This window comes from Physella acuta, unplaced genomic scaffold (assembly GCF_028476545.2).
Source record: "Physella acuta isolate Inbredline_101_S28 unplaced genomic scaffold, ASM2847654v3 ptg001730l, whole genome shotgun sequence".
NCBI classification, from domain to species: Eukaryota; Metazoa; Mollusca; class Gastropoda; family Physidae; genus Physella; species Physella acuta.
In genome coordinates this window covers 6,294-31,227 of record NW_026733242.1, presented here as the reverse complement: position 1 = coordinate 31,227, position 24,934 = coordinate 6,294, and the positions used below count along the sequence as shown (strand labels likewise).

At 34.4% G+C, this 24,934-nt stretch overlaps 1 protein-coding gene across 2 annotated transcripts; it reads left to right on the top strand.

The window, feature by feature from the left end:
* Positions 1-849: 849 nt before the first annotated feature.
* On the top strand, positions 850-24,916 carry LOC131930177 (nuclear pore complex protein Nup133). 2 transcript variants are annotated; one of them, XM_059286592.1, is made up of 34 exons: positions 850-1,067; positions 2,578-2,708; positions 3,583-3,689; positions 3,915-4,139; positions 4,470-4,535; positions 4,850-4,960; positions 6,307-6,447; positions 7,080-7,139; positions 7,511-7,572; positions 7,926-7,993; positions 8,394-8,473; positions 8,621-8,726; positions 9,968-10,027; positions 10,386-10,464; positions 10,798-10,843; positions 11,881-11,985; positions 13,542-13,701; positions 14,128-14,237; positions 14,844-14,950; positions 15,531-15,630; positions 16,322-16,441; positions 16,809-16,937; positions 18,110-18,323; positions 18,800-18,933; positions 19,316-19,355; positions 19,604-19,728; positions 20,614-20,673; positions 20,890-20,965; positions 21,154-21,215; positions 21,968-22,024; positions 22,522-22,602; positions 22,973-23,037; positions 23,180-23,265; positions 24,441-24,916. In XM_059286592.1, exons 1-34 carry the CDS (start codon positions 967-969, stop codon positions 24,581-24,583), a joined length of 3,417 nt encoding a protein of 1,138 aa, XP_059142575.1. In that variant the 5' UTR covers positions 850-966; the 3' UTR covers positions 24,584-24,916. The 2 variants fall into 2 exon arrangements, with proteins under 2 accessions (XP_059142575.1, XP_059142574.1); XM_059286591.1 differs by having other exon boundaries at positions 23,174-23,265.
* Positions 24,917-24,934: the final 18 nt, after the last annotated feature.

The window sequence follows — 24,934 nt, the reverse complement described above, 5'->3', positions numbered from 1 at the left end:
GTTAACCGGGTGTCCTGCATAGCGAGTAAGGGGTAGTACTGTGGCACCTACGTTTGTTTAAAAAAAATTGAATCAGGCCCATCCTCCGGTACCCCTGCTGGGTGCGATTTAATGCAATTTAGCGCCCCGGGCTATCCCGTGAGCGCTGTGGCGCCTATGCTCGTTTTAAACAATGCTATATACTATGAATACAATAGGGCCATTATAGTCGTACACTTAACTGAATCAGGCGCGTCCCCCGACGCTCCTGTAGGGTGCGATCTGCCCCGGGCTATCCTTGGACTTTCTTCTAACCCCCCCCCCCCCCCGCAAAGCGCGGGGACGGGCACGCTAGTATAATGCGAACAACAACTTTGGGTCTAGATAATGTATTGTCCTCACTGGTTGGTGTTCTTTACCCCAAATAAATACCCGTCATAGAAAAAGAGGAGCTCATTTTAGTAGAACTTTATGCTTTTTATGCAAAGGGGTGGGTATTCGCTGACCACGACATGATACTTGTTTACTTTTATTTTTTATTTGAGTGTTGACTTGTTTAATTTTATCGTTCTTTATCAAATGCTCTGATTACAAAATGTTCATGAAGTAGAGCTTCAGTTTTATCAATAGTCTAGGTAATTAATAAGTGCGCTTACTACTTCTAAGTGTTAGGATAAATAGTAAATCTCCATTTTAGCGCATTGTAAAATGCAGTTTTACCCGAATAAATTGTATTGTGGAATCCATAGTCTTTTTACAAATATTAAACTGTTAAAATAAGATACAAAAGTTGATCCATATTATTTCGTCTTGTTGCATACCGTAAAAAAAAAAAAGGTTTGTGTAGGCCTACTCTTGTTAACTAGATTAACCATAACAAATGTGGCGGCGAGATTAAAATTAAACCTCAGCTTAGGTTAACTTTAAGCAGACATTTCCAAGTATTCGTTTGTATCTTGCTTGTAGTTTATTGTATGAATCAACAAGATGTTCTCTCCAAGAACACCAAGCCTTTCCAACAGGCCTTCACCTTTTGCACAACCACGAAATTCAAGACTTTCTAACACTACCCCAAGGCGAAATCTGAGGTAAGTCAGTCACTGTCAGGAAATGAGGAAGGATGACTGATGTTATTCTTATTAAATTATAGATTAGAATCTAGATTCTAGATCTAGATTCTAGATGTTAAGATAAGTATTAGACTTGGACTTTTAGGTAAAGCTCCATTTTAGCGTATTTTATTCCCCGCTTCACGTTCACCTCCAGTTGAGCGTATTTTATTTACGAAGTGACTACTCGGAAGATTTTTCTCCCTGTCTCCACTTAATCGGCAAAAGATAGCTGTGTGCATGCGCAGTGACCTATGGCTAGGGTTAGGGCTAGAATGAGGGATAGGGTTAGTTAGGGATAGGATTAGGGTTGGTGAGGGTTCTGCAGTTGTAAACACATGCATGCGCAGTACCATTGAAAACATCACAGCGATGGCAAGTCGTAGTTTCTCTCCATTGTGCATGCATATCTTATTCCGGCTAGCATCGGCCATTTTATTATAAGTATACACAACCTAAACTCTAAACACTACTAAACACACAAACATGTTATTGTTAGGAAAACATTGGGCTTATTTCTTTATGAATTTTTGTTTTAGTATTTGATAATTCACTTTAGTCAAAACTTGAGAAAAATCCAAATTTGGAATATTGAATGTGCTATGTTCGTGTGTCAGTTAAGATTTTCATGGCAATGTGTAAGTACGACGCAACGAATAAAATACGCTAAAATGGAGTTTTACCGACTTTTAAAATAAATTATTATTTCATTAGTTAGTAGATCTAGATCTATAGCTAGTATGAACATTCTAAACACAACAGTCTAGACCTAGCCTAGTAGGCCCTAATAGCTCTTTTGGATGGCTTTGTATTACTTTGTACTATATGTAACATTGTAATATTGTTAAAAATCCCTGCCAAACAAGTTCTTGGGAGAATTTTTATACCAGTGTCCGATAATAGAATCTTCTTTAAAAAAGGGGTGTTAGGTTACTGGTAGTTAACTAAATACACACAGTGCTGGCTAATGTCAATGCTAACCCTGTCACTAACCCCAACCCTAGTCCTACCATACGCCTAACCTTAATTTCTAACCATAAAATTAGTTGAGGTTACAATACTACTAACAACACAACACACCTATTTTACGGAAGTCTATTATCAGACTTCGGTATCTAAAATCATCCAAGTTCTTTGTACAGTACAGAAAAGAATATAATAAATAATAGTCAATTGTCGCTCAATAGATTCATACAATATACGTCTAGCCGCTAGCTCTAGAACCGTAGGAGAATGTAGTATGTTCAATGTAGTGTAATCTATCGTTTTAGGTATGTAAAATCTGCTGAAACTAGTAATGTTAAAAAAAGGTGACATTACAATAGGATTGGAATTTATTTATCTATGCCTATAATAAAATAAAAAGATTCATTACAATATGATTACAACTAGATCTTTTGAAAGTCTAGTTCTCTAAGAAACCTAGGTGTTTAAACCCAAAAATAATAATAATTCTTCAACAAGCCTTTATTTTTTTTTTTATTTACAGAAACCAGTCAGTGCTATCAAGTCAGTCTTTTCAAGCCTCACAAATATTGGAGGAAACTCCGCTTCATAGGATTGAGGCATTTGGATCGGCTCTTCCTGTTTTAATCACAGAAGCCTTAACTTTGTCTGACCGTAAGTCCTGTTTTTGCTGATTAAGACATTTCACTACTTAACTTACAGATGTAAAAGTAAAGTTCCCTTTTCAAACCTGACAGTCTATGGGGCAATTGAAGTAGAGTTCACTTGTTTCTGTGTCCTCTGCATTTACTTTCCCTAACATGAGTTAGGCACCCATCAGAGTTGGGTGGACTCAGGGACTGTCTGCTGACTTGAACCCAGATTCAAACTCGAGACTTACGGGTTAGCAGTCCAGCTCTCTACCGCTAGACCACTCCGTCCCATGACTTACAGATGGGATTTATACAAATAGTACTGGTAACAGTCATATCACCATCATCTGTTCCCATTCGTGCTGAAGACACATGGAGCAGATGAAGTAGAGTTCATCTGATTCAATGACCTCGATAGTATGGTCAGCACTATGCCTAGCCGCATTTACTTTTTCCTAATGTGAGTTTAGTACCCATCAGAGCTGGATAGACTCAGGGACATTTTACTGGCTTAAACCCAGATTCAAACTCAAGACTTTCGGTTTACCAGTCTAGTGCTCTACCCCTAGGTCATGCCGTCCATAACTATCCTATGATTAGTAATAATATGACATAAAATCAATTTTGACCCTAAACAAATAATTAACCTTAGTCTTGAACTTATAATGTTTTAAAGTATTATTTTCAACAGAATCAGTTTTGTGAATTTCTGATAGCCAAAAACAGATTGGGTTTTACTTTTTTAAACATTTTGGAGTTCTGTAATCTAACTTTCATCTTTAATCGTTACATTAGTAGGAATGATTTTTGATTTGTTTATGTTACTGTTATACTTTAAATATTTTTCAACGTATTGTTATTATACAATGTATCGTGTTTGAATTATTTGTTTATAGGCACCACCACAGAAATCACTGCTTGTATAGATCCGTCAGGTTGGGCTTGGCTTGTAGGCGGCAGAAAATTGTTTGTCTGGAGGTACAAGTCCACTGGCGCCTCAAGGGTAGGGTGTTACATTCCATATTTTTTCTACTTAACAAATGCTCAGTTATTTATTATTTTAAAAGATTTACATTTAATCACAATTATTTGAAAAAATCTTTTTCCATGTGAATCTGTCATTTTGATAACAATTATAATTTTCTTGCATTGTTTTATTACGGAAATTATTGAATTTTTTATTTTTCTGTTAGGCTTTCACCTGACCATCACAAATGATTTTTTTCAGAATGTTCATTGTAAAGAACTGACACTGCCACCTAGTGACCTGGCACACAGTGCCGAGCGTGTGTGTGTGATACCTAGTGACAATGACAGTCAGCCGGCTGCCTGCGTGGCTGTGTCCCCTGAAGGTGTGGTCAGGTACTGGCCAAACATAGCATTCGAGTCGTCAACTGCAGAAATTAGCGCAGAACTGAGAGGAGAGGAATGTGCCAAAGTTATCAACTTCCAGGTAGAATTATCTCTTTATCACCTGCAATATTTTGTTTGGCTAAAACTCATGATTATAATTCACTCAATGTAAATAGAAGAAAATTCATGTAGTATTACATCTGAAATGTTTGTTTGATTTTTGAAAAAGCTTAGACTGTGTTATTTAGAAAAGTAGTATTACATCTGAAATGTTGGTTTGATTTTTGAAAAAAGCTTAGACTGTGTTATTTAGAAAAATATATCGCATTGAAAAATATATTTTTTAAATATTAGTCTAAAATTTCCTCTTTAATTAATGAAACAATTTTATTTTATTTTTAACCATATCCAAAATGGTCTTATGTTTTAGCCACATGGATGCCTTTTGGCCACTACAACCAGCTCTTTGTTACTGCTTGTCCCATCACCTGGCCAGGTAAATGCTTTACATGCCACTTTGTACATTAAAATTTTATGTTTGTTAATTAATATCTTATTCAGGGCTTGATGCCAGATGTAGTTCTATGATTTGTTTTATGGGCCAATATACAGATGATGCTTATTACATTATTAGAAGGCTTAATGCTAAATAATGTTGTTCAATGCTACATTTTACAGGCCAATTTGCAGTGGACTAATATTATCTTATTATAAGCAATGTAGTTCTATGATGGTTTTACCAACCAATATACAGTTAATATTTTTAAAGGTGCGATGCCAGTCGATGTAGTTTTATGATTTGTCTTGCAGGCCATTATACATTGCAAGCCTCTGAAAGCTTCTCAAGGTTTGTTCTCCGGAATAAGTCGGAGGATGTCGTCTTTTATCTTTGGGGCCTCACAGATCCAGACGAATGGAATGGTAAGAGTAGAAACTTTGTCTTTCCAATCTTTAGCCTGTTAATCATGGCATTTAGACAAGACTTGTCCAAAATTATGTCACTGTTTGCTTTTTTTGTCTAGTCTTCAACCACACTATTGTGTGCTGACAAAGACCATGGATCAAAGCATCCACCATACCAGTAAATTTCATTAATTTTTGAGGATGCTAATACTACACATTTTATTCAATTACTGTTTGTGCCAACTTGACTGCAACTACCATTTTCTATTTCTTTAGCCTGTATAATAAGTTTTGCATGAAGAGAACATAATTTTCATCAGAGAAACAAAATTTTAAGCACACCTGGTGCTAAAAGTTAAGATGTCAAGGTTTATTTTGCTACCTAGGTGGATATACATTTTTAAAGAATACTTTTAGTAGGTAATCAGCCGTAACCAAATATTTTATAAAATCAAATTTATACTACATGTTTAGCTTAGAGGCAGCAACAAGCAACTTTCACTTGTTCAGTGCAATGAACAGTGTCCTTATGTGCAATTGGTGGCTGGTTCATCTACCCTTTCTGACCTTATGGTCATCAGTAGGGTAGTAAAAGTTGAGTTCACTAGAGTTGTGACTAGATTATATGAAAGGATATTGTGGTTAGTTCTAAGCCAAGCTGCCATTTCAAATGAGTGAAGGTACTCATCAGAGAAGGGTGAATTGGAACTTTCTTCGGACTCTATTCTGGTTTCCAAACTCTGTCATGCTCTCTGGAAGTAATGAGAATCAACAATAACCAAGATAACTAAAGATAGAAGGAAGACATTTAAATGGTGTGGAGGAATTGGTCTACACTGACAGCAAGATCAACCAATCAGGAAGTGCAGAGGAGGACATTTGTGCTAGAATTAATAGAACCCGCTATGCTTTCAAAGTTCTGTTGCCTGAACGGAAAATTCTGCCATATCTTACAACAAACATTACGATTCTAAAATCATCAAGGCATTTTTTGTAATATGGAACAAAGACATGGAGAGTCTCCAAGACCAGAACGGACAAGATACAGACCTTCATCGACAAATGTCTCAGACACTTTCTGAAGTTGTGGTGGCATGACAAAGTGCCTAAATGCTACACACAAATATGACATGCCAGGGGCTTGAGTGGAACCACCAGGGAAGGCAAAAGATAGGGCAGACCTTGAGTCGGAGTCTTCTTTAAGTACAGGGATGTCTCGGGAGACTGCCAACTTCACAGCCGTGGGTAGGAGGTTATAGCAGAGGCCCTATGCTCCACAGGGAGTAAAGAGGACTAAGTCAAGTCGTGTGCTCTACCATGCCGTGCAACAGTTTGTCTAACAACATGCCCTTAACTCTCACCAGCCACTGCAGACCATTCTCGCTGCACCTGTCAATGAATATGATAATGATGATGACGACGAAGGCGAGGACCTGCGCTCATTCTATGTCCTCTCTGGTAACAACATCTGCAAGTGGCAGGTACCCAGCATTGGCCCTGAGAAGGTAATTCATTCATCCAATGGTTATTGAGAGTTGTTTTTTTATTAAAAATTTTACCATCTTTTTAAAGAAACAATTAACATTTTGTAGCAAACTTTATAAAATAGCATCCTTTAAGTAAGTTAATTATTTCTTTTCAAGCTTTTGCTTTGCTATTAATAAGTACAATGCTCTTTCCAAACCTGATGGTCTATGAGGCAGATAAAGTAGAGTTAACCTTTTTCTGTGACCTCAGCATATAAAAGGATAGCATGGTCAGCACTGTGCCCAGCTGCCTTTACTTTTCATAATGTGAGTTGAGTGCCCATCAGAGCTGGGTGGACTCATGGAAATCTGAATCTAGATTCAACCTCAAGACATTTGGGTTATCAGTTTAGCGCTCTACCGCTAGGCTATGATATATATACTATCCAAATATAAATGATATCAATTGACTTAACTTAAAATATATTGATATGTGTTTAAATAGAAAATAAATTCTGTGATAGATAATTAGCTCAAATAAGATTGCAGCTTGACTTTTCCATACTAAACTACAAGCATGTATTATGAGGTTTTTGAAAAAGAAAGTATATTTTAGACTACTTGTTTTAATTTATTTTAAGTAACCAGTATTTGTTTTTCTCTGTATACAGCTCCTTTATCAAATTGATGCTGAGCGGATGTTTCGGGAAGCACTGGCTAGAAAAGTCTGGGTATGTATAACATCAAGTACAGCACATCTTTTCAGTACATTTTGTTCTACAATAAATCATATTTTCTGCTTACTCTAATATTCTTTATGACAGAAAAATATTTTTCATCAGCCTTCCCTGCTTTGTGACAAAGAACATTTTTCTAGAATCTTCTCTGATATTCTTTATGACAAAGAAAAATATCTTACACGAGTCTTCTCCGATATACTGAATGGCAAAGCAAAATATTTTTCATGAGTCTTTTCTGATATGCTTTATGAGAAAGAAAAATATTTTTCACAAATATTCTTTGATATGCTTTACGACAAAGAAAAATATTTTTCATGAATCTTCTTTGATATGCTTTATGATAAAGAAAAATATTTTTTTAGGACCAAGACTCCATACAACTACCTCAGCTGAAGACATGGTTGATTGACTTACAGTTAACAAGGTTGGTCTGTTGTAGTTTTTGTGTGGCTAATTTGGTTTGTTTTATTATCATTTGTTTCTCCTCAGTAAATAACTTGATTCCATTCCAATTTGGTGATGTCTTACAGTACTGTATAGCATAGCATAGTGATATTGCAAAAATAGACCCACAAAGCTCAAACAAGCCAGGGCTAGCTCTTTAATTTGGTTTGAACATAAAGTTAGTGAAAAGTAACTTAATGCACAATGCCTTACTTCATTAAAACATGTTTTCAAAAACTAGCAAGATACTGAATTTCTTTGAAACCTTTCTTATTCATTGTTTTTTTGTGTGGGTAATCTTCAATTTAAATTGACCGTGTATTTTAAATACAGAGAAGGTATTGTCATGTTTGGTGCTGGTGTCAATCTGGAGATTTCACTGAATGTCCACTTTGCTTTAGGTAAGTGTTTTGTCTACTTAGCTTCATGTTTTGTCCACTATACTAAAGGTAATTGTTTTGTCCACTATGCTTTAATTAAATGTTTTGTCCATTATGCTTTGTGTGTTTTGTTCCATATTCATGTCCACTATACTTGATTTCTTTTGTCCACTATGCTTTGGGTGTTTTTTCCCCTATTCATGTGATTGTTTAGTCCACTATACTTGATTGTTTTGTCCACTATGCTTTGGGTGTTTTGTCCCCTATTCATGTGAGTGTTTAGTCCACTATACTTTATTGTTTTGTCCATTATGCTTTGGGTATTTGGTCCACTACAATTTAGGTGTGATCTTATCTTATACTTTGTGAAATAAACTCTTTGTTTAAAAACAGCAGTAAAAAGATGAATTTTTAATTTCAGCATATTTTGAAACATATGAAGATTCTCAACCTGCCAATGTTAGCGATCTAATCAAGCTGAACTATGACCTCACTTACTCAGTAAGATTAAATTTCACATTTTAATGGTTTTACTCCCATAGCTAAAGAATGTTATTTCAGTTAACACTAGCTCATCATGGAGTAATTTCTAACATTTTTTTTTGTGTGTTTGTAACCAGTGCTAAATTTTGTTTTTTTTCTCTCCAGGAAGCATCTGAGCACCAGATCACTTCATACAAGTTGATTTACCTGTCCTCAGACAAGAGCAACACTGTGTTCATCTACAACAAAAACTCAATCCTCATGCTGCAAGGTTTGTACACTCAGACTTCTTCTATGTAGGATGTTTCCTCTGATTGCTATAGTGCTGTTAGAGGAGTTATTTTTGATAGCATCACTACCCTAAACCTAACCCCACTCCTGACTCTAACCCAGGGTTTGTACTCAGACTTCTTCTGTGTAGGATGTTTCCTCTGATTGCTATAGTGCTGTTAGAGGAGTTATTTTTGATAGCATCACTACCCTAAACCTAACCCCACTCCTGACTCTAACCCAGGGTTTGTACTCAGACTTCTTCTGTGTAGGATGTTTCCTCTGATTGCTATAGTGCTGTTAGAGGAGTTATTTTTGATAGCATCACTACCCTAAACCTAACCCCAGTCCTGACTCTAACCCAGGGTTTGTACACTCAGACTTCTTCTATGTAGGATGTTTCCTCTGATTGCTATAGTGCTGTTAGAGGAGTTGTTTTTGATAGCATCCCCTCCCTAAACCTAACCCCAGTCCTGACTCTAACCAAGGGTTCTTACTCAAAACAGTCTGGAATTTTGTAAAGTGAATTTCAGTTTTAAATATAGTCTGGAAAATTGCTAGTTTTTGGGCTTGCTAAAAAATCTGGTATTTCATTTTGGAAGTAGATGTAGATCTTTACCATGATTTCTGCATTTTCCGACTAACAAAAATTTCATTTGAGTGGTTTTACTTCAAATTTTCCCCTGAGCAGGACTTCATGGTTCAACTCTGCTATATAGGCCTATCCATTATTTATGTCTAGTTTCTTTTTGCGCTGCCTACTACATGCAGCTTTGGCTATTGTAATGAAAGCACATTAACGGAGAGGGGGGGCTGAAGAACAAGGAATACTTATTAGTAACATAAGCTGTTGTTTTGTATTGTGGTTTCCAAACCCCATCCAGAAACCTATTCCTAACCCAACATTGATCTTAACCCCAACTCTTAACCTAAATCTAACCCTGACCCTAACACTAGGTTATTTCTAACCCTATCCCAAACAGGACGTGGGGTGTAAGACAGGGGGGGGGGTAATGTCCTGCTCCTGTGCCCTACAACTAGACCATGACCCCCCCCCCCCCCTTCCATACTATATTATTTATGAATGAATTGTTACTAAGCATTCATCTTTTTTGTTTGTCTAATGTTTATCAAAGATTACGCGCCAAGGTTTTCTTTTTTTGTCTCTATACTCTTTTCATTTCAGAGTGCTTAGTAAAAGTATGGTTGTATTGTCAAATATTTATTTTTGTTTTGTTTCAGATAACTATATTTTAGACAAGATGGATTTAAAAACCACAGGAGATATGTTGTTAGGAGCTGGTAAGTTTATGAAGAATAGAGTTAGGGTAAGTTTAGGGAGAATAGGGTAAGGGTAAGTTTAGGGAAAATATGGTTAGGGTAAGTTTAGGGAGAATAGGGTTAGGGTAAGTTTAGGGAGAATATGGTTAAGGTAAGTTTACGAAGGATAGGGTTAGGGTAAGTTTTGGAAGAATTGGCTTGTTGTATTATTTTCTTTCTGTATCAATTTTTTACAAGTATGAATGCCAGAACACATTTATTTTAAACAATTAACGTAATTCTTTTTTTTTTTAATTTTCGTTTTATGGTTACATTTAACATCTGTGTATTTTTTATATTACGTCACGGCGCCCTAATCTTCTCTGTATTGTCTCCACAGGTAGCTATGGTGGGGTAGGGGTTTTCTTTTCAAACGCGCATGGCATTTTTAGCATCTCTCCACAAAAGTCTGAGTTAAGGTGAGGTGTAATAATGTCTCAGTGTAAAAATATCTGTATTAATTTAAAAAATATGAAATTTTTCTTTTCAGCTGATTTTTGTTTTGTCTGTTTTGTGTAAGGTACTTTAAAAAAGCTTTTGCTTAACAGTTAAAACCATGTTTTAGTATGAGTGACATTTGTAGTATCTTTATAACAAAATCCTGATTAAATGTAATTAGTTATGGATTACTTTTTAAAGTTAATTTCCAATCAAAATTTTTTGTAAAAGATTTGTATAATTTTTAAAATTGTTTTGTGAAATATTTAAATCAATTTGAAGCTTGACAGTTTTTTTTTTCTCCATTTCTTTAGTGTGTTAGATGAGTCAAACAATCAAAGCACCTCTAGGACTGATATGGTAAGTTACACATTTTTTTTTTTTTATCTGCAAGAGAATAAATTTTAAGTGGTATATTTTTTTTTTAAATTTTGTAATTGCAAGGATAGTCTTCAGTTTACCCTTTTAAAAACATCTTTGCTTCAATGTCATCATCATCCATTCCTGTCAGCGCAACATGACAAAATGGGCCATCTTGTTAAAGCTGTTTTCATTTCTGCCTGTCTTTGGCAACAACTTTCTTGGTGGTTCCCCAAGACTCAGCTTCTTGCCATTTTTTTCTTGGCTAGCATCTCCATATTTCCAAAGTCTTTCCTTTATCCTTTTCCCTGTTAGCTTATTTACTGCAGTTTCATCTGACTACATTGATGCAAATGACATGTTTAATAGTTCAAACAAGTTGGCTTAGTGTAAATATAAATAAGTTTACAAATGCTTGAAAATTTATGAATTCTAACCTGAAAGTCTGAAGTTTGGATACTAGGCTTGAGTTTGTAGGATATCCCTGAGTCCACCCAGATTTAATGGGTACCTGACTTATGTATAGTAAACCAAGGCGGCTGATCATAGTGCTGACCACACTGCCGAGGTCATTGAGACAGATGCACTCTACTTCATTTGCCAATGTGTCTTGGGCACAAATGGGAAAAGATGATGATTGCTTGAAAATAATAATAATAAAATTTTAACGATTTGAAAACACAAAAATTGTTTTTTAGTGCTAGTCAGATATATCTTTTATTTGTAGACATGGTATACCTGACAATCTTTCACCTTATCTCAATTCCAAATATACAGTTACATATGTGGTGACTAACTATACCAGCAAATGATTGTATTTAACAAAATTTGTCAAATTCAGAATTAATAATGAAGTAAAAAATTGTTAATTCTAACAGACTTGTATGGTGTCAAATTGTTTGTTTTATAATATACTTGTATCGTGTCAAATTGTTTTATAGCAGACTTGTATGGTGTCAAATTGTTTTATTTATAACATACTTATATGTGTCAAATTGTATGTTTTATAACAGAAGTGTCAAATTGTTTTATAACAGACTTGTATGGTGTCAAATGCTGGGAAATTTAGTGAGATGTTGGAGAGCAGTGACAACAAGACTAAGCTGAAAGGTGCTTTTATAGCCTCAATCAGTGAGGATCGAGTGAGTATAACTGCCCTATTGGCAGAAAAATTGTTTACTTAGATTTTAATTTGTTGTTATATAACACAACTAAGCTTAAAGGTGCTTTTGTAACCTCATTCAGCAAAGATAGTGTGAGTATCCAGCAAAGATTTTGTGAGTATAACTGTCCTATTAGCAGAAAAATTGTTTATTTAGATTTTTATTGTTTTTGTAGACTTATATTTGTTGTTACTATAATTGGAATACAAATAGCTTTTTTAGTCTCATCCAGTCAAGATAGTGTAAATAGATAAATAGACCTGGTCTCATTGGAACACATTGTTAAACAAGTTAAAATTAAGAAATATTTTTTTATTAGTTGGGATATAAACTAGTTTAAAGATAAACAAATATTTTTCTCCTTTGGATATAAACTAGTCTAAAGATAAACAAATATTTTTCTCCTTTGGATAATAACTAGTTTAAATAAACGTATATTTTTCTTAGTTGGATATCGTAATATTACATGCATTTAGTGTGTTTATAGACCACCAAGAATAAAGTATGGGACAGTGCTGGTTAAGTTATTTATCCCTATGTTTGAACCTCAGAAATAAAACATTGTAATGATACTTTGGTTGTATAACCCTCTATACAGATACCTTAAATAAATTGATCCCTGTCTACTAATAGCCCTTTGGTGTAGTAGATTCACTATATATAGTTCTGTAAAGGCTTTAGGCTTTTTTTGTAGATGTATCACCACTTTGATTGTAGACTACTTAGTTTATAATTGGTACTCTATCACCTTAAGTACTTTAAGTCAGTTATTAAATTAAAAACTTTTCATTCTTTTGTTCTGTGAATCTGTTATTGAATTCATTAATTCTTGAGAATTAATACATAAGTAAAGATGTTAGCTGCAGTGAGGTTTATGCAAACAGTAGTAAAACAGGGGACTAACACTAACAGTTTGATTACTATTTATATTAGGACTTTGGTTATCCCCTGGAGGGTGTATTGAAATGGCTGAGTTGCTATACCTTAATTCTAACAAATAATGGTAAAGGTGGAAAAAGCTCATGATGCTGTATTGCCCTGCAAATGTTCCCTATAAAACTGTGTGATCACACTATTACTCTGTATTTTTTTAACTGCTGTATGGTCATTTGGAACACTGCACACAAAATATATTTTGCGCAGAAATTGTTTTTTCCTTAGAGGGAATGTTACTGCTCATAATAGTACCATGGTTTAAAAAAAAGTACTGTATTTTATATATGGTAAAATTTGTGATGATGTTTCAACCCCAAAAAGAAAATATTCTAATAAGTCGGGTGTGGGAAGGGTCATCTAATAGGCCAGGTGTTGTCTTACAGGGCAAATATACCCCAAACTCTAAATTTTAACTGGAAAAGTACGGGGTCGCCGTAAATGCTCTGTCATGTTACATGCGAAGAAATATTGTATTTAAATTAAATTGTACAATTAGAATGTTCTTGAACATTTCTGTGCTGCTTAGTTATTTTATACATAAAAAAATACAGTAGTTTACTTAAACCTAATAGTTGCTTTGGAACATTTCTTTGTTGCAGGACAAGGTACAGAGCATAGTGGATGAGATTCTCCACCCTGCTCGTCTAGATCCGAGTGTCAAGTGGGCGGAGCTGGACAACGTCGTGTCTGGGGTCAGCAAGGATCTGACAGATGATTACCCTAATGCTGACCCACGCTGGGCGGAATCAGACAAACAAGGTACTCACCCAAATATAATTAACGGCTGGAGAATGTATGAATTGTGTGTCATAGCTACTCATCTGGTTGCTACACAATAATGCCTTGCTCAGTTTTAATATAGGAATTTTTATTTATTATCCATTATACAAGTTTAGTATCTTTTATTTGGTGACTGTATCCATGTTCACAAAAATTTAATCTATACGCTTATGTTAAGGTAAAGAAATTGACATAATAAATATTTCTGGTCTGATAAATGTTTATGTTAATAAAAAGGGCAGCTGTTCCCATTTTAAATTCCCATTATTGCTAAATTCTTATTGTCTGTTTCTCTTCCCATAATTCCGTTGCTGTATAAATCTACCATTTTGTCTATTTCTGTTCCCATTATGAAGTAGCTATAGACAAAACATTTGTGTTAATATCTGTTTCTATAAATCTTAGACTCTACCAGCAGCACAGCATCAGTCATCATCATACAGCAGCTCAAAGATAAACAAAAGGCACATGATTTGTTTGTTAACTTTTTGAAAAACTACGGCATCTGGGAGCAAGTATGTATTCTCTTCACAGCTCGTTAATTAAAATTTAAAAACAAAAACCTAGTTAAGTGTAACACTGGGTAAAAGCTCAATGTGTATATTTGAAACTAGTGAGCATGCTATTATCCTGTTTATCCCACTGCTGAGTTTTTTTGGTCTCTGTCATATTAATTATCCTATTAATCCCACAACTGAGTGTTATGGGTGTCCGTCATACCATTATCCTAATTATCCCTAAGCTGAGTATTTGTGGGTGTACATCATACCATTATCCTAATTATCCTTCACCGGAGTGTTGTGAGTGTATGTCATACCATTATCCTAATCATCCCACAGCTGAGTGTTGTTGGTGTACAATATATCATATCCTATTTATCCCACAGCTAAATGTTGTGTGTGTATGTCATATCATATCCTAGTTATCCCACAGCTGAGTGTTGTGTGTGTATGTCATACCATATCCTAGTTATCCCACAGCTGAGTGTTGTGTGTGTATGTCATACCATATCCTAATTATCCCACAGCTGAGTGTTGTTGGTGTACATTATATCATATCCTAATTATCCCACAGCTGAGTGTTGTTGGTGTACATTATATCATATCCTAATTATCCCACAGCTGAGTGTTGTTGGTGTCCGTGGCTCCCTGATGCCAACTCGCAGGCTGCTCTGTGAACATGTGGAGAAGCTTGAAGCTGCCATGGCCCTGAGAGAGCTACACGCTGAGTATGTATTAACAGTTTTTTTTTGTAGTGCTTTTTTTAAGGTTCCATTTTCAGTTGTCATACAACTCCTTAAGTATCAAAAAAAATCAAACGGAATCAACTAGAGCATCATCTTTTTCCATTTGTGCCAAGACACATGGAGAAGGTAAAGTAGAGTTCATCTGCTTTAGAGACTTCGGCATATGAAGGGATTGTGTTTACAGCACTATGCCCAGCCACCTTTGTTTGCCTTAACGTTAGTTAGTTACCCATCAGAGCTGGGTGGACTCACAGACGTTTACTGGCTTAAATCCTGGATTCGAACTCAAGACCAACTAGAGCATACAACATAATAATTAGTCAGGTGTTCTTAGAAATGAATTACTGTTTACAGGTGTCATCTTTGATATGCATCATTTGATTTAATAATCAGGTGTGACTGAGGTCTTTGTGATCTAATCTTAGAAATAATTGAAATAATATGCAGGTCTTGTCTATTGTTTAGCCAAAATTCATGTCTTGTAATTCGTTAATAACAAAATATTTTTTTTTTTATGTTTGTGTCTTGAGATTATAAAACTAAACTGGTTACGCTTTTCCAGCCACCACAAAATAGTTGACCACTGTATAAGCAAAGTGTTGAAGCAAAGACGTGTGGCCATACCTCCAACCCTAACAGCACAGGACATGTTTTACAGGGAGGTAAGTGACAATCTCTTGCCATAGTTTTTTTTTATCTCGTAGTACAAATAATTGTACAACAAAAATACAGTAGTATAGTAGACCTTATATTTAGCAATCCAAAAAAAGAAACTTTGAATAAAATTATGAAAATATTTGTAGATAACATATAATTTGAACTAAGAAATTTTTTTATAAAAGTACAAAAATGGGTGTGGATAACATATGATTTAAAATAATTAATTTAGAATAAAAGTACAATAATGATTGTGTATGGCATTTTGTTCAAATTTTGTATTTAGCAATCTTACTTTCTCAAGAGTTGTTTGTAGTCATTTTAAAAATGTAAAATTATTTTTAAAATAACAAATCAAATTACTGCTTAACAAAAATGTGAGATTTGGGATTAGCTGGTAGTGGCAAACGGAATTACTGAAATTATACTTTTTACTATTGTCGGTACTGGCAAAATTATTTTTTATGTTTAAAAAAATCAAATATTAATTACAGTTATGGTTAGTGGGAGGGTTTAGAGTTAGGGTTAGAGTCAGTGCTATGGTTAGAGTTAAGTTTAAAATCAGTATTTGATTTTTTAAAACAAAAAAAAAATTATTTCAACAGTACGGACAGTGTCCAAAAATGTAGTACTTTTGTTTTGCCACTATTGGCTAGACTCCTCAAAGAATTGAGTTAACTGTTCTCTCCCCTGCAGGTGTCCAACATCCATGAGATCCTGCAGCTGCTGGTCATGTATGAAAAAGAGACTCTGTCATCTGATCAGAGCAGTCGTAACATCGTTAACTTGGTGTCAGCCGTCAACAGTATTTTCCAGGTCTTTAAACTTCTTGTTTTGTTTCATGTATCATATGATTTATATTTTTTATGTATTTTCTTTAAGCCTATAGCCAATAGTATATTTTAGTTCTTTAAACTTCTTGTATTGTTTCATATATCATGGTTTTTGTTTTTTAATGTTTGTTTCTTCATGCCTGAAGTCTGCTTTTAAATTTGTTTTAAAGTACCTTATCTTGTTATTTACATTTTTATGTTTTTGTTTTGTGTCTTAGGTGATTTGTGTTTTTAAGTAGTTTGTTGCTTGTAAAAAAAAAGCCAAACTAAAATTCATGAACAAATACTGAGCTGTATATGCCTACTTTGAAACATTTAAATCTAATAGATCCCATGCTCACACCTTTCAGGGTATGCTGCACAATGCCCTTAAGTATAGACAACAGAATGAGGAGTACTACTCTGTTGACAATGAAGAGATACCAGAGTACATTCCTTGGACAGCAACCAGCATTATGAGGAAAATAATGACAGACCAGGTACTAGAAAATTTGCTTTCATTCTCCACACATTTTAGATTATCTCCGACATTAATGTTAAAAATTATTTAAAATAATCTAGTAATCTACTCTATAATTTTTACAAACAATTAAAATTTAAACAATTTGTTTGTCAATACAACTGTCCAACAATACTTCAATTATTTATAACAAAAAAATGTCAGATTGATGCTAGTCTAGCCAGCTGCTAAACTCTACAGTTGTAAATAAAACTTAAATACACTTGTAAAAAGGAAGGTATATTTCTTCAGAACATTTTGTTAACATAGGCAATTAAAATAATATCCATTTTGTAGCCTCCAGAGTTTTGTGGAAAAAATTACAGCAAACAGCAGTTTTTTCAAAAAGTTAAAAAAATGTGGACTTTAATTTAAAATTAAAATTTTTTTGGGTTGATTTTGGTGAAGAGCTTTTTATTCAATACCATTACTTTTTAATTTCTTGAAGTTTTTAAAAGAATATTTTGAGGGGGTCGGCGTGGTCGAGTCTGAAAAGCTCAAGGTTGCTAAACCGAAAAGTCTCGAGTTCGAACACTCGGGCAGATTAGGCTCGTTAGCTGGGGGCAGTCACTCTTCTAGGAGAGACAACTCCAAAATCAAACAACTGCTGCCTTGTAGTTTGTTCTTGGTTGGACAAAGGCTATGGAAGCAAATCCAAAAAGAAAAGCAGGCTGAAAGCGGAGTCAATGACCTCAATGGAGCATAACCAGTTGACACCTAGCCTTAATTGTGCTGGAGGTGGATCCCTTCTAACACTAAAAATTAAGAACGAAGAAGAAGAAAACAATATCTTTTTGTCTCACAATTGCGAAACTAAATCTCTCTCAGATTTGGGCTGACCCTAGACAAAGCCATCTCTTAGACTTGTGAGGTCCTGCGTTTTTTCTTAAATGTTTTTTTAATTGTCTCACACAATTGTGCTACTGAATCTCTCTTAGATTGGGGTGACCCTAGACAAAGCTTTCTTTGTGACTTGTGAGGTCCTGCGTTGTTTCATAGATTTTTTTTTTGTCTCACACAATTGCGAAACTAAATCTCTCTCAGATTGGGCTGACGCTAGACAAAGCCATCTCTGTGACTTGTGAGGTCCTGTGTTTTTTCTTAAATGTTTTTTTTACTTGTCTCACAATTGTGAAACTAAATCTCTCTCAGATTGGGCTGACGCTAGACAAAGCCATCTCTGTGACTCGTGAGGTCGACGTGCAGGGTTCCTTGTTTGACAACATTGTGAGCCTGGCGGACTTCATCATGGACGGGTACTCGAGCCAGCTGAAGTCTCTGCTGTTAGATGAGAACAGGCAGGAGGACTACATGAAGCTGGAAAGGGAGTTTGAGAAAGAAAGACACAAGCTGATTCTACCACTGTGTAAGCGACACATTTTTTTTTGCATCTTGTTTAGTTTTTCCTCATTTATCACAACAATTTCTGTTCCAGGTCTACTAGTGATAAGTGAATTCCCGCAAAGTAGGGATGTTAAACTTAGTTATACATTATTTTAATTCTTTATATATACATAAAGTGTGTATCCATTCACTAAATACATTTTAATGAATTATTATTTTAATTTTAAAATTATTTTAATATATTTTTATACATTTTATGTCTGTTAAACTAATTCACGTTTATACAGTAAAAAAAAATACTTATTGTTGAAATAGCCAGCTTTATTTTTTTCATACCAGTAACTTCCATTTTGAAATCGACACATTCATTGAGGTCACATATTTGTGCCTTTCTAACCATTTATTTATGTCAGCTTATTTAATAAGCTAATAATATTATTATAACCCTGGAATGACTGACCAGATCTCATCAAGCTTAACCTTTTTGTATTCAAACAGTGAACCACAAGCAGTACGACAGAGCAGCATCCCTGGGGGAGAAGTACGAGGACTTTGAGATGCTGATGAGGATATGTGACGTCACTGACAACCAGGAGAGGATACATAAATACCGGTCTCAGTTTGCTGACAAGGTAACAATAAAAGCCTCTTAGCATTTGGTGCCCATCCATAAATAAGATCACACTTTTTGATGATTTCTTTAACCGCAAAAGTGTGTTATCACACTTCTGCCCATTCCACTTTTCCTTCATTCATCACATAATTTCCGAACCCCTCTTCTCCCTCTGAGGAATGTGGCGTCATTTATGGACAACCCTTCCTACATATTAAACAGTTAAAGACCAAGCATTTCTCAATTCTACCAAACAAAACTGTTGACAGTTTTTTCACTACTTTAGACTATTCTTGGAGTTTACAAATAATTCAGTACAACTTAAATTTCTTAAAAAGTAGTAATTATTATCTACCATTTTGTTTTCTTTAATTATAAATCAATTTAAATCATTTTTTCAGGGGTTTGCTCAATTTTCATTCAACTGGTACATGAAAGAAGGTAAGTCATTCTTCTGTGCATAAGTTTATATTTTTTTGTTCTCTCATACCTACTGTAGCTCTACATAAACCAAATAGTTAAAGCTCAGGTTGCAGAATCATCTCCTTTTTAGTTTTGTTGGTTAGTTGAAATAATTTCAAACTAACACACAAATTTAAGCTTTTATAAAAGAAAAATCATTTTTGATTTATAAAATAGACTGTAGGCCTACTTGTATAGTTTGATTGTTATAAACCAAATTTCCCTAGGAAAAAGAGGTCACCTTTTGTCACAGCCTGTCTCACAGGGGGATGAACTGAGTAAATTTTTAGACTCCAGCAATGTCAAGTATCTCAGCTGGTTGCATGAGATCAATCGAGGAAATTTCCTTGCTGTAAGTTTTTTATTTGCCTCAGATAGAGGAAATTTCCTCGCTGTGTTTTTTATTTGCCTCAGATGGAGGAAATTTCCTTGCTGTAAGTTTTTTTTTATTTGCCTCAGATGGAGGAAATTTCCTTGCTTTAAAAAAGAATTTAAATTAAAAAAAAAATTCCAATTAAATGTCTGTATACCAATATAGAAGTCTGAAAAAAAAAATATAACCCTAAACCAAACTCAACTACAACCAACCACACACATAAATATAAATATAACTCAACCCTCACCACAACCTCCATCTCAACCACAAACATAAACCCTCTCCTCTCCCTTAAAGTTCTGTGCCCAAATAAAAAACAACCACATAAACACAAACATCAACACAAACAGACATAAACATAAACCCTAACCCTTACCACAATTTCAATAGTAAGCACGAACACAAATTTGAATTTTTCCTAATATAATTTAAATTTTTGTAAATCATATAGCCTACCACCTAAAGGAAAGTAATTTGTACAATATTTTCAGATAAAATTATATCTGTGAAGGATAATAAATTTCGGTTGATTTTGTTATTTAAGATGTTAAGTTGCAAAATGAACACTTATTTTAAAGGAAAATATTGAGTTTTCAAAATTGATTTATGTAAAAAAGTAAAAACCTTAAAAAAAAATTAAACATTGCTGCTCAAGTGTAGTCTTCTACTGTATGCAAAGGTTCCATAAAAAATCCCGCCACCCACAGATAAACACAATCCATTTCATCTGTATAGTGTAGATAAACCAGATTGTTATAAGGTCTTATCGAAGGTGAGCCCAGGTTGTAGAATGGTCTCACAAATGTTTCAAATGTCAACAAACCAATATTCAAGTAATATAAGATTTCTTAACATTTCCAGGCTCATGACACACTGGCAGATTTGGCCAGAATGGAAACAAATTTCCTGGCCAAGAAAAAGGTAAAGTAAACACTTTTAAATAAAAGTAGATTATTAAAAAAAATTTTTTGTTTACCCTTAAAGTTTTTTAACTCAAATAAATGTATTGTGTAACTCAGTTAAGTAATGTTACATAGTATTTTTTTAATTAGTTACTAGCTCTTTATGTAAGATATTACATTTGACTTAGAAATTGTTAAAAAGTTGCAGTGTTTTAATGAATTGTTTTGTAAGCAGACATTGCTAAGTTTAAGCAAGCTTGCGGCTCTTGCAGCAGATGAGGAGGAAGATGATATACAGGATCGTATAGAGAGTAAGTTAACAATTGCTGTCAATGGGGAAGTAATTTTGTTAAGTAAATTAACAATCCTGATTGTCAACTCCTCTTGGTTTTTGTTAAAATGGGATTTTAGATATAATACAGACTATATTGTTATTATTAAAAAAGCAATGATCTGCCATTTTCCCAACATTTGTTTTTTGTTTACCTTTTTTGTCTAGTGATCAATGAAGAACTAGATTTGATCCTACACCAGGAAGTACTGCCAGTAGAAACAATTCAGGTAGAAAACATTTGTTTTTTGTTTACCTTTTTTGTCTAGTGATCAATGAAGAACTAAATCTGATCCTACACCAGGAAGTACTGCCAGTAGAAACAGTTCAGGTAGAAGATACTGCTCATCTTTTTCATTTCTTTCTCTATAAAAGTGCTTTTCCCCCTGCTAATCTTTTTCATTTCTTTCTGTATAAAAGTGCTTTCCCATTTTAAATTCAAAAAACACTTGCGACATGTATACTATACACGTCTAGAAAAAACTTAACTAATTGTTATATAAAAACGTTTTTCCCATGGAACAAGTATACTTACTTGCAGCAAGTTTTTTTCTAGACATGTATATACGTTCGGTAAACTGTCCCTGAGTCCACCCAGCTCAGATGGGTACCTAACTCTCGTTAGGGTAAGTAAAGGCGGCTGGGCATATTGCTGACCACACTATCCCTTCATATGCCAAGGTCACAGAAACAAGTGAACTCTACTTCACTTGCCTCATAGACTGTCAAATTTGAAAGGGAACTTTACTTATAGTATATAAATCTGAAGTGTAAACACAGTGTTAGGTTACTTTCAATTATGTATTTGAAATATTTATATTTCCTTCTTTTTTTGTTCCCAGTTAAGTATCAAGTTTAAACATGCTATTTGCCATATAGACCGTAGATTCCAGCCTCCTTTTTGTTTTTATAATTTGTATTTCTTTACTAATGTATTATCAATACATTCAACAATGAAATCGTTTTTTTTTTCTATTTTCAGAATGTAGGGATGGATCCTAACAACATGCGTGTTTTAACACCAGTTGAACTTATTGAGGTACAATTGTAAAATTATTTTATACATACCTAATCTATACAACATTTTGACTTTTTGATTTTTTAACAATCTAAATTTTTTATTATTAAGTTAAAAATAATCATCTGTTGACTGTAAAACTGTAACATTAAATCATGGGACCTATTTTAGCCTATGGTTGCAGAGTTAATTATTTAAAGACCATATTTTTTTTCTATTTGCTGATTGACAAACTTCCGAGTTAAAATATATATTTACGTGATGGCATTTTTAAAAATAAGTATGTGAAAGTAAATAGTGTGTATTGTTTTGTCTCTGCTGAATCTTTGAAGCTGTATAAGGGAGATGTGAAACAAACTTCACTTGTATTTTATTTATAATATTTTAATTTAAACAAGTCAGCCAATGAGCGTGATGTGACGCAAACATTAGAGTTATAAAGAATTTATTATATTTTAAAAAACAATTTCATCTGAAATTGAATGTAAACAGTCTTGTCTTCTAATGAATCATTGCAGCTGTATATCAGTGAACACAACCAGTCAGCCAATGAAGGGGATGTGAAGAAAGCTTTAGACCTGTTGCATCACATTGATAAGGTAAACCAACAATCAGCCCTGTTTTTTTTAATAATTATTTTTTGTAATATTTTTTGAAAGCCACGCCTTGAATTTTAAAATAAACTGGGTTGCCAGCTGAATCAATGGCAGGATGCATGTGATGCCCTTTATTTGCAATGCTACCCTAATCCTAACCCTGACGTTCACACTAACGCAGACCCAAACATAATACAGACTTTAAAAAAACTTTGTATGATGCAGCATTTTCTGCTAGACATTTTAAAACTCAAATTTTGTGTATGTTGTGTCAGTATTTTAAGTAGGTGTGAAGGGGGCCTAAAATTAAAATTTTAGTGTGTAGGTCAATTGAAAAAAACGGCTGCCCTATTTAAATTTAAATATTTTTTAGGAAGGTGAACACGATTATGAAGCACTGAGGCTTCACATTTGGTGTAGGGCTATTCTAATGGATGAGTAAGTTTTTTAAATTTTTATTCTGTTGTTTGAACCAAATGCAGATACATTATGCAGTAGTTTTAAAATAATTTAAAATAATTTTCTTATTTAAAATATTAAAATACTTGATGTTTTTTGTTTGAATTTTAAAAAGCTGGAGTGAAAGAACAAAGGAGGAGACAGACCCCTTAGACTCAGTTAAAGATAAAATTTTCTTCAAAACAGTGGATCTGGTTCATATGGATGGTATGTAGATTGTGTTTGGTGTTTTGGTTCATATGGGTTGTAGGCCTATGTAGGATGTGTTTTGGTTCATATGGGTTGTAGGCCTATGTAGGATGTGTTTTGGTTCATATGGGTTGTAGGCCTATGTAGGATGTGTTTTGTGTTGTGGTTTATATGGTTGGTAGGCCTATGTAGGATATGTTTTGTTTTTTGGTTCATATGGTTGGTAGGCCTATGTAGGATGTGCTTTGGTTCATATGGTTGGTAGGCCTATGTAGGATGTGTTTTGGTTCATATGGGTTGTAGGCCTATGTAGGATGTGTTTTGGTTCATATGGGTTGTAGGCCTATGTAGGATGTGTTTTGTGTTGTGGTTTATATGGTTGGTAGGCCTATGTAGGATATGTTTTGTTTTTTGGTTCATATGGTTGGTAGGCCTATGTAGGATGTGCTTTGGTTCATATGGTTGGTAGGCCTATGTAGGATGTGTTTTGGTTCATATGGTTGGTAGGCCTATGTAGGATGTGTTTTGATTCATATGGTTGGTAGGCCTATGTAGGATGTGTTTTGGTTCATTAGGTTGGTAGGCCTATGTAGGATGTGTTTTGGTTCATATGGTTGGTAGGCCTATGTGTTTTGTGTTGTGGTTCATTAGGTTGGTAGGCCTATGTAGGATGTGTTTTGTGTTGTGGTTCATATGGTTGGTATTTATGTGTTTGGTGTTCTGCTGTGGTTCATATATATGGTATGCATGTGTTGTGGTTCATATTGATGGTAGGTAGGATGTGTTTGGTGTTGCGGTTCATATTGATGGTATTATAAATTTATGTATGTGTTATGGTTCATATCGATGGTATGTAGGATGTGTTTTGTGTTTTGCTTCATATGGTTGATATGCATCTATGTGTGTGTTTTCTGTTGTGGTTTGTATGAATGGTAATGTATGATGTCTTTGTGTTGCATTCAAACTGATGTTTATTTCCACTGCCTGATATTACATTATTAGCTACATGTAGACTCTTCTGGAGAAGGCCTTGTGTCAATACATTCTTTTTGACAGTTTTTGACAGTTTTTAGCTATTTCTTGATATTTTAAAGAATACTTGAATGGGATTATTTAAAATGAAAAAAAAAACCCAAAGCCCATAAAGCCTATTTGTCACGTCTAAAATGCAATGAATGTTTTCCCCCCTGTAGATGAGTTGGAGCAACTTCTCCCAGAGCTGAAAGTCCTGATGTCAGCCAAGGAACTGTCCAGTCTGACCAAGCAGCCGCATTTCAAGTTTTTGATGCAGGCATGCTATGAACAGATACAGAAGGAAACATCTATGATGGATTAAGGGGCAGATTCCTGGGAAGAGCCACAAGGACTATCATGGCAGATTGATTTTAAGGAGCCGCAAAATACTTAAAGTGGATTACAGGCAGATAATTTGTAGTGGAACATCGTAATGGCTTAACATCAGGAAGTCAGAAAAATTATCTACAAATAATATCTGTTGGCTATTGGTTACCTCAGTGTGTTCATTAAAGATATGGTCCAAGGGAAGTAATTAGCTAAAAAAAAAGCTGGTTGAATCAGAGTTGTCAACTATTATGGTCATGTACATTTGAGAATAAATGTTGTATGTTGATATTTTTATAATTGTGAAACAATAAACTGTTATCATGTATGGAATTACCTTTGTTTT

What these genes read in the sequence shown, in the direction of transcription:
- LOC131930177 (XM_059286591.1), top strand. Translation starts at nt 967, where the DNA reads ATGTTCTCTCCAAGAACACCAAGCCTTTCCAACAGGCCTTCACCTTTT. An exon ending in CCAAAGTTATCAACTTCCAG is followed by an intron (nt 4,140 to 4,469) that starts GTAGAATTATCT and finishes CTTATGTTTTAG; the next exon opens with CCACATGGATGCCTTTTGGC. An exon ending in ATTGACTTACAGTTAACAAG is followed by an intron (nt 7,573 to 7,925) that starts GTTGGTCTGTTG and finishes TTTTAAATACAG; the next exon opens with AGAAGGTATTGTCATGTTTG.